This window comes from Tribolium madens, unplaced genomic scaffold, assembly GCF_015345945.1.
Source record: "Tribolium madens isolate multiple individuals breed KSU strain unplaced genomic scaffold, Tmad_KSU_1.1 Scaffold_91;HRSCAF=231;Tcas5.2_LG7, whole genome shotgun sequence".
Taxonomy (NCBI): Eukaryota; Metazoa; Arthropoda; class Insecta; order Coleoptera; family Tenebrionidae; genus Tribolium; species Tribolium madens.
The window spans coordinates 1,583,077-1,594,586 of NW_025401063.1; the positions used below are offsets into that span (position 1 = coordinate 1,583,077).

General features: G+C 37.8%; 6 protein-coding genes across 8 annotated transcripts in view; 3 read left to right on the forward strand and 3 right to left on the reverse strand.

Annotated features, from left to right (window-relative positions):
• Positions 1-5,135, forward strand: part of LOC123011637 (DNA polymerase epsilon catalytic subunit 1) — a 19,062-nt gene extending 13,927 nt beyond the window's left edge. For both annotated transcript variants that reach the window (XM_044409185.1, XM_044409184.1), the window contains exons 12-14: positions 592-1,804; positions 4,226-4,467; positions 4,522-5,135. In XM_044409185.1, the coding sequence (XP_044265120.1) occupies positions 592-1,804; positions 4,226-4,467; positions 4,522-5,107 (2,041 nt within the window). In that variant the 3' untranslated portion in view covers positions 5,108-5,135. The remainder of the gene's footprint in view (positions 1-591; positions 1,805-4,225; positions 4,468-4,521) is intronic.
• On the reverse strand, positions 5,124-5,825 carry LOC123011642 (ATP synthase-coupling factor 6, mitochondrial). Its single transcript, XM_044409190.1, has 3 exons — positions 5,669-5,825; positions 5,389-5,549; positions 5,124-5,336 (listed from the first exon to the last, which is right to left on the reverse strand). The coding sequence occupies exons 2-3, from the start codon at positions 5,547-5,549 to the stop codon at positions 5,171-5,173; spliced, it is 327 nt and encodes a 108-aa protein (XP_044265125.1). The 5' UTR covers positions 5,669-5,825; the 3' UTR covers positions 5,124-5,170.
• Positions 5,795-6,958, forward strand: LOC123011639 (protein SEC13 homolog). The gene has a single exon (XM_044409188.1). It carries the CDS (start codon positions 5,983-5,985, stop codon positions 6,901-6,903), a length of 921 nt encoding a protein of 306 aa, XP_044265123.1. The 5' UTR covers positions 5,795-5,982; the 3' UTR covers positions 6,904-6,958.
• On the reverse strand, positions 6,905-7,384 carry LOC123011643 (60S ribosomal protein L29). Its single transcript, XM_044409191.1, has 3 exons — positions 7,228-7,384; positions 7,108-7,172; positions 6,905-7,054 (listed from the first exon to the last, which is right to left on the reverse strand). Exons 1-3 carry the CDS (start codon positions 7,262-7,264, stop codon positions 6,947-6,949), a joined length of 210 nt encoding a protein of 69 aa, XP_044265126.1. The 5' UTR covers positions 7,265-7,384; the 3' UTR covers positions 6,905-6,946.
• Positions 7,362-9,417, forward strand: LOC123011640 (coiled-coil-helix-coiled-coil-helix domain-containing protein 1). The gene is made up of 3 exons (XM_044409189.1): positions 7,362-7,494; positions 7,547-7,708; positions 7,763-9,417. Exon 3 carries the CDS (start codon positions 8,966-8,968, stop codon positions 9,320-9,322), a length of 357 nt encoding a protein of 118 aa, XP_044265124.1. The 5' UTR covers positions 7,362-7,494; positions 7,547-7,708; positions 7,763-8,965; the 3' UTR covers positions 9,323-9,417.
• Positions 9,315-11,510, reverse strand: part of LOC123011638 (sister chromatid cohesion protein PDS5 homolog B) — a 22,692-nt gene continuing 20,496 nt past the window's right edge. Inside the window, exons 5-7 of one of the 2 annotated variants that reach the window (XM_044409187.1) lie at positions 10,094-10,800; positions 9,941-9,970; positions 9,315-9,877 (exon numbers count right to left, since the gene is read on the reverse strand). In XM_044409187.1, coding sequence (XP_044265122.1) covers positions 9,767-9,877; positions 9,941-9,970; positions 10,094-10,800 — 848 coding nt within the window. In that variant the 3' untranslated portion in view covers positions 9,315-9,766. The remainder of the gene's footprint in view (positions 9,878-9,940; positions 9,971-10,093; positions 10,801-11,510) is intronic. The other variant, XM_044409186.1, reaches the window with a different exon arrangement.

Consider the following 11,510-nt stretch of genomic DNA (forward strand, 5'->3'; position numbering starts at 1 on the left):
TTTGACAGGATTTTGCAAAATAATTGAGGTTCTATTTCAAAAATGGATTAAATCGAGCAAAACAAGCCAAAATAAATTTAATTTAAATATAATTTGGTATTTTTTTAGCCACATTTTTCGACAATAACGCCAGAGAAAGACAAAAGTATCACCATTTTTGGCATAGTTTTTCGATTTTTGGATGTAAAATATGTTAAAACGCACAAAAAAGGCAAAAATAATATGATTTTCAACGTAACTTGGGGTTTTTCGGTTTGTTTTATAGTGAAATCTCGCAAAAACTTGAGATTTTAGGTGCTTGTTTGAAGAAGGAAAAAAATCACACTACTTTTGGGCTAATTTGGTAAATTTTTGGGTTGTTTTACCGTAATTTTGCGTTTGTAGCTGAAAAATGTGCTAAAACACTGGAAAATTACCATTTTCAACTCAATTCAGCGGTTTTTCCATCTTTTTTATTGAAATTTCATTAAAAAAAAACTCAAATAAAACTATTTTGTAACCAAATTTGAAGGTTTTCTGACTCATTTTTGAGAAAATTAAACAAAATAATTGAATCTTTAGCTCAAAAACTTCATTTAAAATAATTTCCAGGAAGGAAAACGGCTGTGAAGATGACTCTCTCCCACCCGACACCCTCACCTTCGAGATCCGCATCGAGACCGACCTCCACCACGTGTACAAAACCCTCCAAAAGGCCCTCCAACTGTACAAAGACGAAAAACGTGGTCCAACCCTCCTTGCCATCCAATCATCCCTTGAAACCCCAACTTTACGTTCACACATCCCCTCATTCTCCGACTTCCCCCAGGTGCAAATCCACGTGCAAGACCTGGAGGACCTCTACAACGTGTTAGACTGGCAACAAGTCGGCGCACGTGCCCTCATCCGTCACTACCTCAACAGCGAAAAAGTCCTCGATTTAATGATCGAACAAAGTCGCTATTTCCACCTCCCGGTGGGGAACATGCCCCCCGATCCGGCCCCCTTCGGCTGCGACCTCTTCTACGCCCGCCACTTAACCAAACACAACCACGTTTTGTGGTGCTCCCCACAAGACAAGCCCGATTTGGGGGGCGTCGAAGAGAACGATTCGCGATTATTGGCCGAGAATCAAGAGGGCTCAAGTGAGGTGTGCAATATTCCAGGGTGGTACTCGAGTGTTTGTGTCGAGTTGGATATTGACAGTTTGGCGATTAATACGCTCCTGCAGTCGCATCACGTGACCGATATTGAGGGCACTAGTGCTGCGACGGCCTTCGATGCGGCCACAGCCACCTCATTGGAGGATTTAGTTGGGGATAATTCGACGGTTTATGACGAAACGGCCCGATGTGCTGAAGCCTTCAAGGTGTTGAGGGCTATGGCGAGCACTTGGATGCGGGATATTTCGTTGTATCGGAATGTTTTCGCCGATTTTCAAGTTGTTCATTTCTATCGGTGGTTGAGGTCGCCCAAAGCCCTACTCTATGATCCCGCATTGTTGCGAACGTTGCAGAATTTGATGAAGAAGTTGTTCTTGCAACTTGTGGCAGAGTTTAAGCGACTCGGATGTACGATTATCTATGCGAATTTTAATAAGATTGTTATTTGTTCGAAGAAGAGGTGTGTCGAGGATGCTTTGGCGAATGTTGAGTTTGTGGTGACTTCGATTCGGAATAAAGAATTGTTTCATTCGTTGGAGATTACGTTTAGACAGTGTTGGGAGTGTTTGGTGTGGTTGGATTTGGCGAATTTTGCTGGGATTCAAGGAAAGTTACCGGAGAATCTCACAGAGGAGGAAAATCAAGGGCAAGATGATGATGAGGTAACCAAATTTGTTATCTTAATTTGGCAACATTGACTGTCAAATTCAAATGTCATAATTTTATAGTTAATTGTCATTTATTTTTGACGGGCAACTATTGGCTTTGCCGTCACGTGAAACAATCTGATATCACAGAAATTCAGTGTTGCCAATAGATTTTTTTGTCACAACCATTTACACTGACATTGCTGCTCCATATGAATTAAATTATTCACATCAAAATACATCAAGTCTGTTTTTTAATGGAAATCACCAAGTCAAAATTTTGGTGAAAAAATTGGTAGTATCTTATCTCCATAGTCACGAATTGAAATGTCAAAATTTTGACTTTTATGAATTTTGGGTCCCTGTTTGCTCTTTGAAAGCGTTATGATCGAATACTTGAATGAATTTACTAGTGGTATCAAAGTTAAAAAAAATTTTGAGTTTTTTTTTCTGACGTTTAATTAATTGTTTTCAAATTAAATCAGAAACCAGAATTGCCAATTTGCTAGTGGTGCGTGCCAACGTTAAGACTGTTTGACATATTCATTAAAATAAAACAAAAACCTTTTTTTAGTGCTTTTTCAGTTTGTTTTTGGGGCTGAAACTCATTTATTTTGCAATTTTTTTTCTTAAAACAAATTTAAAACTTTTCAAATTAGATGGAAAATGCGGTATTTTAATTATTTCCTTTTATTTGGCTCGTCTTTGAGCAAGATTTTTCCAAAATAAACAGAAATGTATTGAAAATGAAGTTATTTTTAGCTTTTTCACTGAGTCAAGAACGTTTTTCTGTCAGAAACGCTCTTTTTTTAAAATTTTTGCTCAAAAGAAGCTAAAAAATCGCGAAATTAAGTCAAAAACGGAGGGTTTAAGCACATTTTTTAGCAAAAACTTTTTTTTTTATAAGATTTAGCCAATAGAAACCGAAAAATCACGAAATTGATAGAAAATGACGTTATTTTTTATCATTTTGCTTCATTTAGCTCGTGTGTGAGCAAGATTTTGCCAAAATAAACCGAAAGTCGGTGAAATGTTTCAAATAGTAAGTTATTTTTAGCTCTTTCGCAGAGTCAAGAATGTTTTTTTGTCAGAAACGCACTTTTTTTTGCTTATAAAAGTAAAAAAAATCGAGAAATTAAGTTAAAATCGGTGTTATTTTTACTCATTTTTACACATTTTTGAGTAAAAACTTAGTTGTTTTTCATAAAATTTGACCAACATAGACCGAAGAATTACTAAATTAGATTGAATTTTATGTTATTTTTGCCTGTTTCGCTCGATTCAGTTCGTTTTTGGGGCTGAAACTAATATATTTTGCAAAATTTTCTCAAACATAAAAATTACTAAATTAGATCGAAAATGACATTTGTTGGGACTATTTTGTTTGTTTTAGCTCATTTTTGAGTAACATTTTATTTTGCAAAATTTCCTTAAAACAAACCAAATTAAATTTTTCATTATTTTGCTTCATTTGGCTCCTTTTTGAGCAAGATTTTCCAAAACAAACAGATGTATCGAAAATGAAGTTATTTTTGGGTTTTTCAATGAATTAAGAACGTATTTTTGTCAGAAACGCTCTTTTCTTCTTAAATTTTTGCTCAAAAAAACTAAAAAATTGCGAAATTATGTCATAAACGGTGTTAACTTTGTTTTTTTTTTGGAGTGTTTAAGCACATTTTTAGGTAAAATCTTAGTTTCTTTTATAAGAAAAATTACGAAATTAGGGAGAAAAATATCTTATTTTTGATTATTTTGCTTTATTTAGCTCGTTTTTGAGAAAGATTTTGTTACAATAACCGAAAGTCACCTAAATGTATTGAAAATAAAATTATTTTTTACTTTTCAAAGAATCACCAACGTTTTTGTGCCAGAACTGTACTTTTTCGCAAATTTTTGCTCATAAAAAGGATGGTATTTTTACTTTTTTCGAGCATTTACTTTAGCACATTTTTAAGTAAAAAATTAGTTTTTTCATAAGATTTGGCCTACATAACCGAAAAATCACCAAATTAGTTGAAATTCATGTTATTTTAGCCGGTTTCACTAGATTCAGTGATGAAACTAATTCATTTTGCAAAATTTTCTCAAAACAAACCTAAAAATCACTAAATTATATCGAAAATGACATGTGTTGGATCTGTTTTGCTCAATTTAGCTCGTTTTTGAGTAAGAAAAGCCGAAAAGTCACCAAAATGAAGTTATTTTTATTTTATTTTTTTTATTTTTCTTACAGTTTAGTTTCAAAATTGTAACTTTTTTTATTTTTATTGATTTGTCTCTAAATTTTTTTCCTAATTTTTTGCTGACATGGTTTTCAATTCAAATCAAAAACTGGAGCTGCCAACTTCTATTATTAAAATCACCATGGATGCTAGTGGTGCCAACGTTAAGAATGAAAAAAAACACTAATTTTAATGAAATTTTTCATATTTTCAGCCGACCGTTGTCATGAATTGGAACCTGGCGGAGCGCCTCCCCGAAACAGGGGGCTGTCGGGCCAGCTTCAACGCCGTAATCGCCGGCTACATCAACGCCATCTATACCAAAATGAAACAAACCGAAAATAGAATCGCAAGGGCTGTTTTAAGCCAACCCTCGTTTGGAATCGGAGCCAACGAAGATGTCGCACAATACGCAAAAGACATCCTTTCGGGGGAAATCACCCAAAAACTATTCCAGTAAATCCCCGATTCAACTCGACTCATCCACCAATTAACTCAATTGTTTTGTAGGGTCACTGAACGGATCAACAATCGCCTTAAACCCCTTCCGGACGGCACCAGTCCGGCCCTGGAATTCATCAAGGCCATTTGCCAGGTCCTGGGCCTTGACTCGGTAATGAAGGAAACTGTAATGCATCTCAAGGCCAACTTATTGCGACTTGTTGGGGTGGGGGAGTTTTCGGAAAAGGCCGAATGGAGGGACACTTCGGTGTCTTATGTGATTCCCCAGATTATTTGCAAGGCTTGTAATCATTGCAGAGATATTGATTTAGGGCGGGACGCGTATCGATCAGAGACGGCATGGGTGTGCCCCTTGTGCACAGCCCCCTATGATAACGCCGAAATGGAGCTGTTTTTGCTCGATACAATTAATAAAAAATTTCTCGCGTACAATTTGCAAGACTTACAATGCAAAAAATGCGCCCAAATTAAACTCGAAAATTTGATTTTTCGTTGTCAATGCGCGGGTGAATTCAAATGTTTAATCTCGCGGAGCGATTTACTGAAATTGATTGAAACGTTTCAGCACCTTGCTGAAACTTTCAACATGTCAGCTTTGCAGGAAAATACTGAACAGATCCTGAAGTTGGTTTAAGTGTGAATAAAACAAGTTTTTAATTTTGTAATTGTTTATTAATAACGACTAATTTACACGAATTTATTTCTCCATGTTGATGGGGTCAATCACAGGATCGGTGAATTTGAATGTGGGGAATTTGGTCATGTCGACTCCAGGACCGCCCCCATAAACCTTAGCCACCTTCTCCAACTCGGATTTCAGCTCGCGTTCAATCTCGGGCGAGGGCTCCACCAATTTGTTGCCACTTTTAGTCACAATTAATGAAAAAAGAAAAGGGGGTTTAAGGGCAAACTTACCCTCCACTTTTCTGTTTGTACTCTTTGATTTTTTCAATGAAGAGTTGTTGAATGGGGTCGGAGGCTTTCTGGAGACAGGGGGCAAGGATCCCGAGGTTGCGTGAGTGGACCGAACTGCGGATTGACCGGTGAATGTTGTCCAAAAGGCGAGAAGACAACATCTGAAAAGTTAGGTTAGGTGTTATGTAATCGGACAAAAATTACATAATTGATACCACCACGCGCTAATTTCGAGACAAGTGTTTACAAGAGAGTGGTTTAGGGACGAAATTTCACGTACCTTGGAGGAAATTGAGCAGAAAATGCAAAAGTCAACTTGACACCCTTCGACCCTTTTTTTTGTTACTAGTTATAGTAACTTTCGTTTTGTTAGGTTTGTGAAGAACTTTACGGTTTTTTTAATCTCTACTAGGAATTATTATTTATTTCAAAGAAATTAGTGTTAATTTTCATTAGAATTGATATTTGGATTATAGTGTGGTCAAATAATCGGAAGATGAATTAATTTAGACATGACTAGAGTATGTTGGTGATTCTGTGACAAGTGACAGGTGTCAAATGTCAGTGGCCACGTCTTGTTTCTAAATTGAAAAAATGGTCTCAATTTTGAATTCTATTGATACGGGGCACGAGGACATGGTCCATGATGCCGAAGTGGACTATTATGGGCTGCGTCTGGCCACTTGTTCCTCCGACAACAGCGTGAAAGTGTACGACATTAAAAATGGGGGCACAGCCCTTCTCGACGACCTCAAAGGGCACTTCGGGCCTGTGTGGCAGATAGCGTGGAGTCACCCCAAGTTTGGCAACCTCCTAGCATCGTGTTCATACGACCGGAAAGTGATAATTTGGAAGGAACAAAACGGGAAGTTTACTAAATACTACGAGTACGCCAACCACGATTCGAGCGTGAATTCGGTGCAATTCGCCCCCCCGGAGTACGGGTTAGTGTTGGCATGTGGCAGCAGCGACGGCTCCATCTCTGTGTTGAGCTACATCGCAGATACGCATAATTGGGACGCGAAGAAAATACAAAACGCTCACGCGATTGGGTGCAACGCCGTAAGTTGGGCCCCCGCGATCACCCCCATGTCGGACAGGGACTCCGCCAAGCTGGTCAAGAGACTGGTGTCGGGGGGCTGCGATAACTTGGTCAAGGTGTGGCGGGAGGAGGAGGACCGGTGGGTGGAGGAGAACAAGTTGGAGGTGCACTCGGACTGGGTGCGGGATGTGGCGTGGGCCCCGTCGGTGGGGCTCCACCAACACACCATCGCGAGCTGCTCGCAAGACAGGAGGGTTATTATTTGGAGCAGCGACGATGGGGCTAATTGGAACTCGACTGTGCTCCAAACCTTCGATGATGTTGTCTGGAATGTCAGTTGGTCTCTAAATGGGAATATTTTGGCCGTTTCAGGGGGCGATAATAAAATCACGCTGTGGAAACAAAACTTGCAAGGGAATTGGCAATGTGTCAGTGATGTTGTCAAAGGGCAAGGACAAATCAATAACCAATAACTGTGTTTTTATAATTAAATGTAATTTAAGTCAAATTATTACATTATTTCTTGGCTTTGGCCTTCCTTTCCTGGGCACGGAGACGCTGTTTAGCTGTACTCAAATTGTGCCTTTTTGAGAACTTCTGGTTTTTCAAAAACTTAGAATCCATCTGAAACACCACAATTACACTTAAATGGACTCAAATTAACCAAGATTTCTCACCCCAAGGGTCGATTCGTGACGGAACTGCTTCGGTTTTTTGATCCCATTACGATGGGCCTTGCGGTCTGGAAAAAAAACCCAAATTGTGCAAAATTATTACTAAATCAACCCCAAACTTACTCTGGTTGTGATTTGTGTGATTCTTCGACTTGGCCATGTCTCGAAATCAAGAAAATTCGCTAAATTATCACGACAAACAAGCTTCCAAGATGGCTGGAAAAAGAAAGGTTATGTTCGAACACGTGGTACCAATTATGGGGATTTTATTTGTTAGGTTGGTACATTTCTCCGACTGTATCGAAGCGTCAGCTGTCAATTGTCATCTGCTTTCAGAGACTCAGAGTTCATTTTGTATGGAGCTGTGGTTTGGAGTCTGTGCCAATAATGGTAAGTTCTTTAGTTGTTTATGAATTATAACAAAAAAATTATATATTTTCAGGAATAAGAATTATACGCAAATAAATTAAATAAACTGACACCAGAGGAACGCGTTGTTCTCTACTTCAAACAACAGCTCCAGGAAACACAAGTGGAACTCACTGAAGCTAAAAAACAAATCGAGGTTTTGCAAGTGCAATTAAATGCAAAAGAAAACGCTTTGGTAGGTTTTTTGTTAGGAATTAATTTAAAATGAATTGTCATTGTTATTTTGTAGGCCGAATTAAATTATGAAAAACTCGAAAGACAAGGGTTTATAGAACTTCGAGGATTTATTGAATATTATGATAGGAATTATATAAATCTAGATATTAGCACAAGATCCCAAAGATTTGCACGCTTTGTGCAAAATCACCCAACTTTAATGAAAAAATGGGATCTACAGCCAAGTGGACTTGAAAAATGGTTTTCTCTTTTTTACGACAAACTAAACCATTTTTTCAAACAGGAAACTTATTTTCCTTATCAGAGGGAATACTAGAACCAAAAGACATCACGTTTATTACGTTACTTTGGGATATTGCTCCCTTGCCTAAAGAAAATCTCTATATAGAGATAAATAATGTCAAGCACAATTTGTTTAAATACTAAAAAAATAATTTTTTTTGAAAAATATCTTTGAAGTTGTTGGGATTTTTATCCCTAATAGTAATTTTAATTTGATCCAGTTGGCAAACCTTATGCGAGAAGACCAGAGAAGACGCAAGTTAACCCAAGTCCGACTTAGGTTAATGGGTTATCTATGTCAGGCTCTCTCACTTAAAACGCAGTTTTTCTTTGTCATTTTAGTCGCTCTCTTTTTTTAATCTGTTGTGTTTTTTCTCTAGTTTGTCACCATCGGATAGTAGCGGCAAAACGTCTTATTCAAATTACCATTGCGCTCAAAGATAATGGAACAAAAAGTTCAGTCTGTTGACTTAATATATATAATAAGTGCAAACCACCCATTAGCTGGTATTAATTTGCTGAGTTATTAGTGTTTTACAATCAATATAAAGCATTCTCATGAAAAAATAATAAACTATTGAACGAATCGTTCATCGTACCACAATTTCATAAAAAAAGTTGCAAAATGTCAAATCACTGCCCAGATCGTATTGTCCGCATGTACTTGCAGACATTTAGGTATCATTAATTATAACATAGTGTTTTGACAAAAATTAATAATAAAAAATAATAACAATTGGCAGTAATTACCTGTCACTTTTAGTTTTTTTCTCTCTAGTTATTTGTGACATTTTATCGTTTCTTGTTGGTGATTCTGGTCATGACGTCACAACTTGCGTTAACCTGAGTTTATCTGCGTTATCTTGTGTTAAAAGCGCTAGAATTCCCCTTAAGTCGACAACGTTACCAATTTTGAGGGAATTTTAGTTGGTCAGGTTGCCGTGTACGTAACCTCACTTTTGGCCCCCTTAAAATGAGGGCCGCTGCAGCGCTATTCGCCGCACGTGGCAACCCCAGAGAGCCCGTCCCCTTTCAGGAAATCCTCCCCTTGAAACTCAAAGCTAAAGTGTCCGGGAAAGGGGACAAGACGTCCGATGTGTGTTGCATCTACGAGATGTCGGTCCTTTTGGCCTGTTTCAAGAACAATGACTTCAACCAGGCCCCCTGTGGTAAGGAAATGACAGCCTTCCAGCAGTGTTACATGAACCACCTCGAGAAAACCAAAGTGAAGAAGGAACGGGAAGCTAAGGGAATACTGACTCCAGGTGAAAAGAAGTTGTCTCACAGACAAATAAATGTGTTGTTATCGAAATTCCCCAATATAAAATGAATTGTAGACAATGTTTATTGAATTGTAACACAGTTTAGTACAACGTATTTAGTAGAAAATGTATACCAAAAAAATAAACAACCACTTTCTATCAATCTTATGTATTGGGCAAATTACAAAGTTGTGATTCAAAATCCGGATAAGTTTTTACACCTTGCTACAGCTAGAAACGGAACGAAGCATTGAAACACCCAAGACCTGACTCAGGCCTGCCAACTGCACCTGGAATGGTCTCACACCAGCTTACAAAAATAACTCTTCTCTCTCTCTAACACTAAAACTGTTGTGTGAATTTCACGTAAAAAGCTAACCTTAACATAAATCTAAAAATAAAAGAACAAAACGTGTGTTGGAAGGTGGTAAAAACTAGTCACAAAACACAAAGACTAAGTAAATCAAGCATTGTTTCCGGAGGAGATCCATCGCACACTATTTACACCTCACTCACTTGTCCACATCCAGTTTTATCCTCTCCCTCATCTTCTTCACGGGGGGCTCATCAATATCCTCCTCCAAGCCCGGCAACTGGATCTTCGTCTCGGACGCCTCCGACGGCTGAAACAACAAACCCAATCAATGACACCCTGACTGCGCCCCTCGCACACCCCCCTCACATACCTGGGCATCAATCCCACCAGTAAACGTAAGCTATGCACAAGAAACTGGGTAAAACACACCAAAACGGCAGGGTTACCAGACGCACAAAATCCCCTAGATCTAGGGACATTTCATACCGACTGGCACCCACTGCAAAACTGAGCCTCAACTCACCTGCACGTCCGTCCCCAACGGTCCACATCCTTCCACTTTGCTCTTTACCTTACTTTTCTTCGCTTGTTTCTCCGCATTTAACATCGACAACGTAATATTGGTCTTTTTGTTAGGTTGGTACTGCAATTCGGGTGGGAGAAACACCCGAGTATTGACAAAATCGGGCTGTGGGGCGAAATACATCGTCGGAATTCGGGTCTCTGTCGGGAAATCTTTCAAGTCATAATTCGTCGTTTTTGTCAATAATAGCCCCGAGGCGAGGTCACACAACGCCCAAATTTTATAATTTATACTGTCGTCGTCCGGTCGAACGGCATCTTTGTGATTTTTCATCCTTTCGATGAGACTTTTGTAAAATCCGTAACTAAAATAGTCGCTTTTTGTCACCAATGGTTCGAGAATGAACCACAAACATTGTTTGGCTCTGATTAAGTCTTGGACGTCGTCCCAGCGACTCAATGCCGGATCATGGGCCAAAATCGGCACTGCGAAGACTAACATATAGTCGGGGAGGATAAAAGGCAGTTGACTCATAGCTTTGTCGGCTTGGCCTGCACCCATTGTCAATGTTTTAACATAATCTCGACGTCGATTTATATCGGCCACCATGTAGTTTTTGATAGATGTACGTAATCGAGATTCGGTCTCGCGACCTGCGAGGGCGTAGTACCCCATAAAGTCCAACGGCAGGCATTTGTTCGGGAGACCTGGAAAAAAATTATGTCATTATTGAACACTTTCGTAAAGTGACAGGTTGCTATAATATTTCAAATTTTTACTCGGCTATCGCCTCGGAGAATACTCCATATTCGTGATAAAAAATTCAATTTTAGTGTCTTAATATATCAAGGATTACATTATTTTTTTAATGACATTTTATACCAGGTGAATAAAAAGTATGGAACCAAACGTTTTTTGCTTAAACTATTTATTTTTTGAAAAAAGTAATTGATGAGTGCTAAAGTACTATAAAAATGCGATGATTTAACAAGAATAAAATTTTTCGAAATTTCCTTTTATTTTTGAGTCCTACAAAAAAATTAATTTTTTAAATGGCAACCCACTATAAAATCATTTTTCTCATAAAAGCTATACTTTAAGGATTACAACTGTCTGCTTTATTTTTAATTTTTTCAAAAAAATTTTTTCACATAAATTGCAATTTTGCCAAAAAAAAATCGCATAACTCAAAAACAAAACAAAATTTCGTTCTGAAATTACGATCACATTTTTTATATTACTTTAATTTATATTATTTTTATATATATTATTTATTTATTTTCCGGAGGCAAATGATTAAAAATAAAACCGCTTGGTTCCATACTTTTTATTCACCCTGTATATTTTTTATTTTATTTCTGAATATTTTTAAAAAAGTAACAAAAAGGTTATTTTTTAATAATAACAATTGTATTCG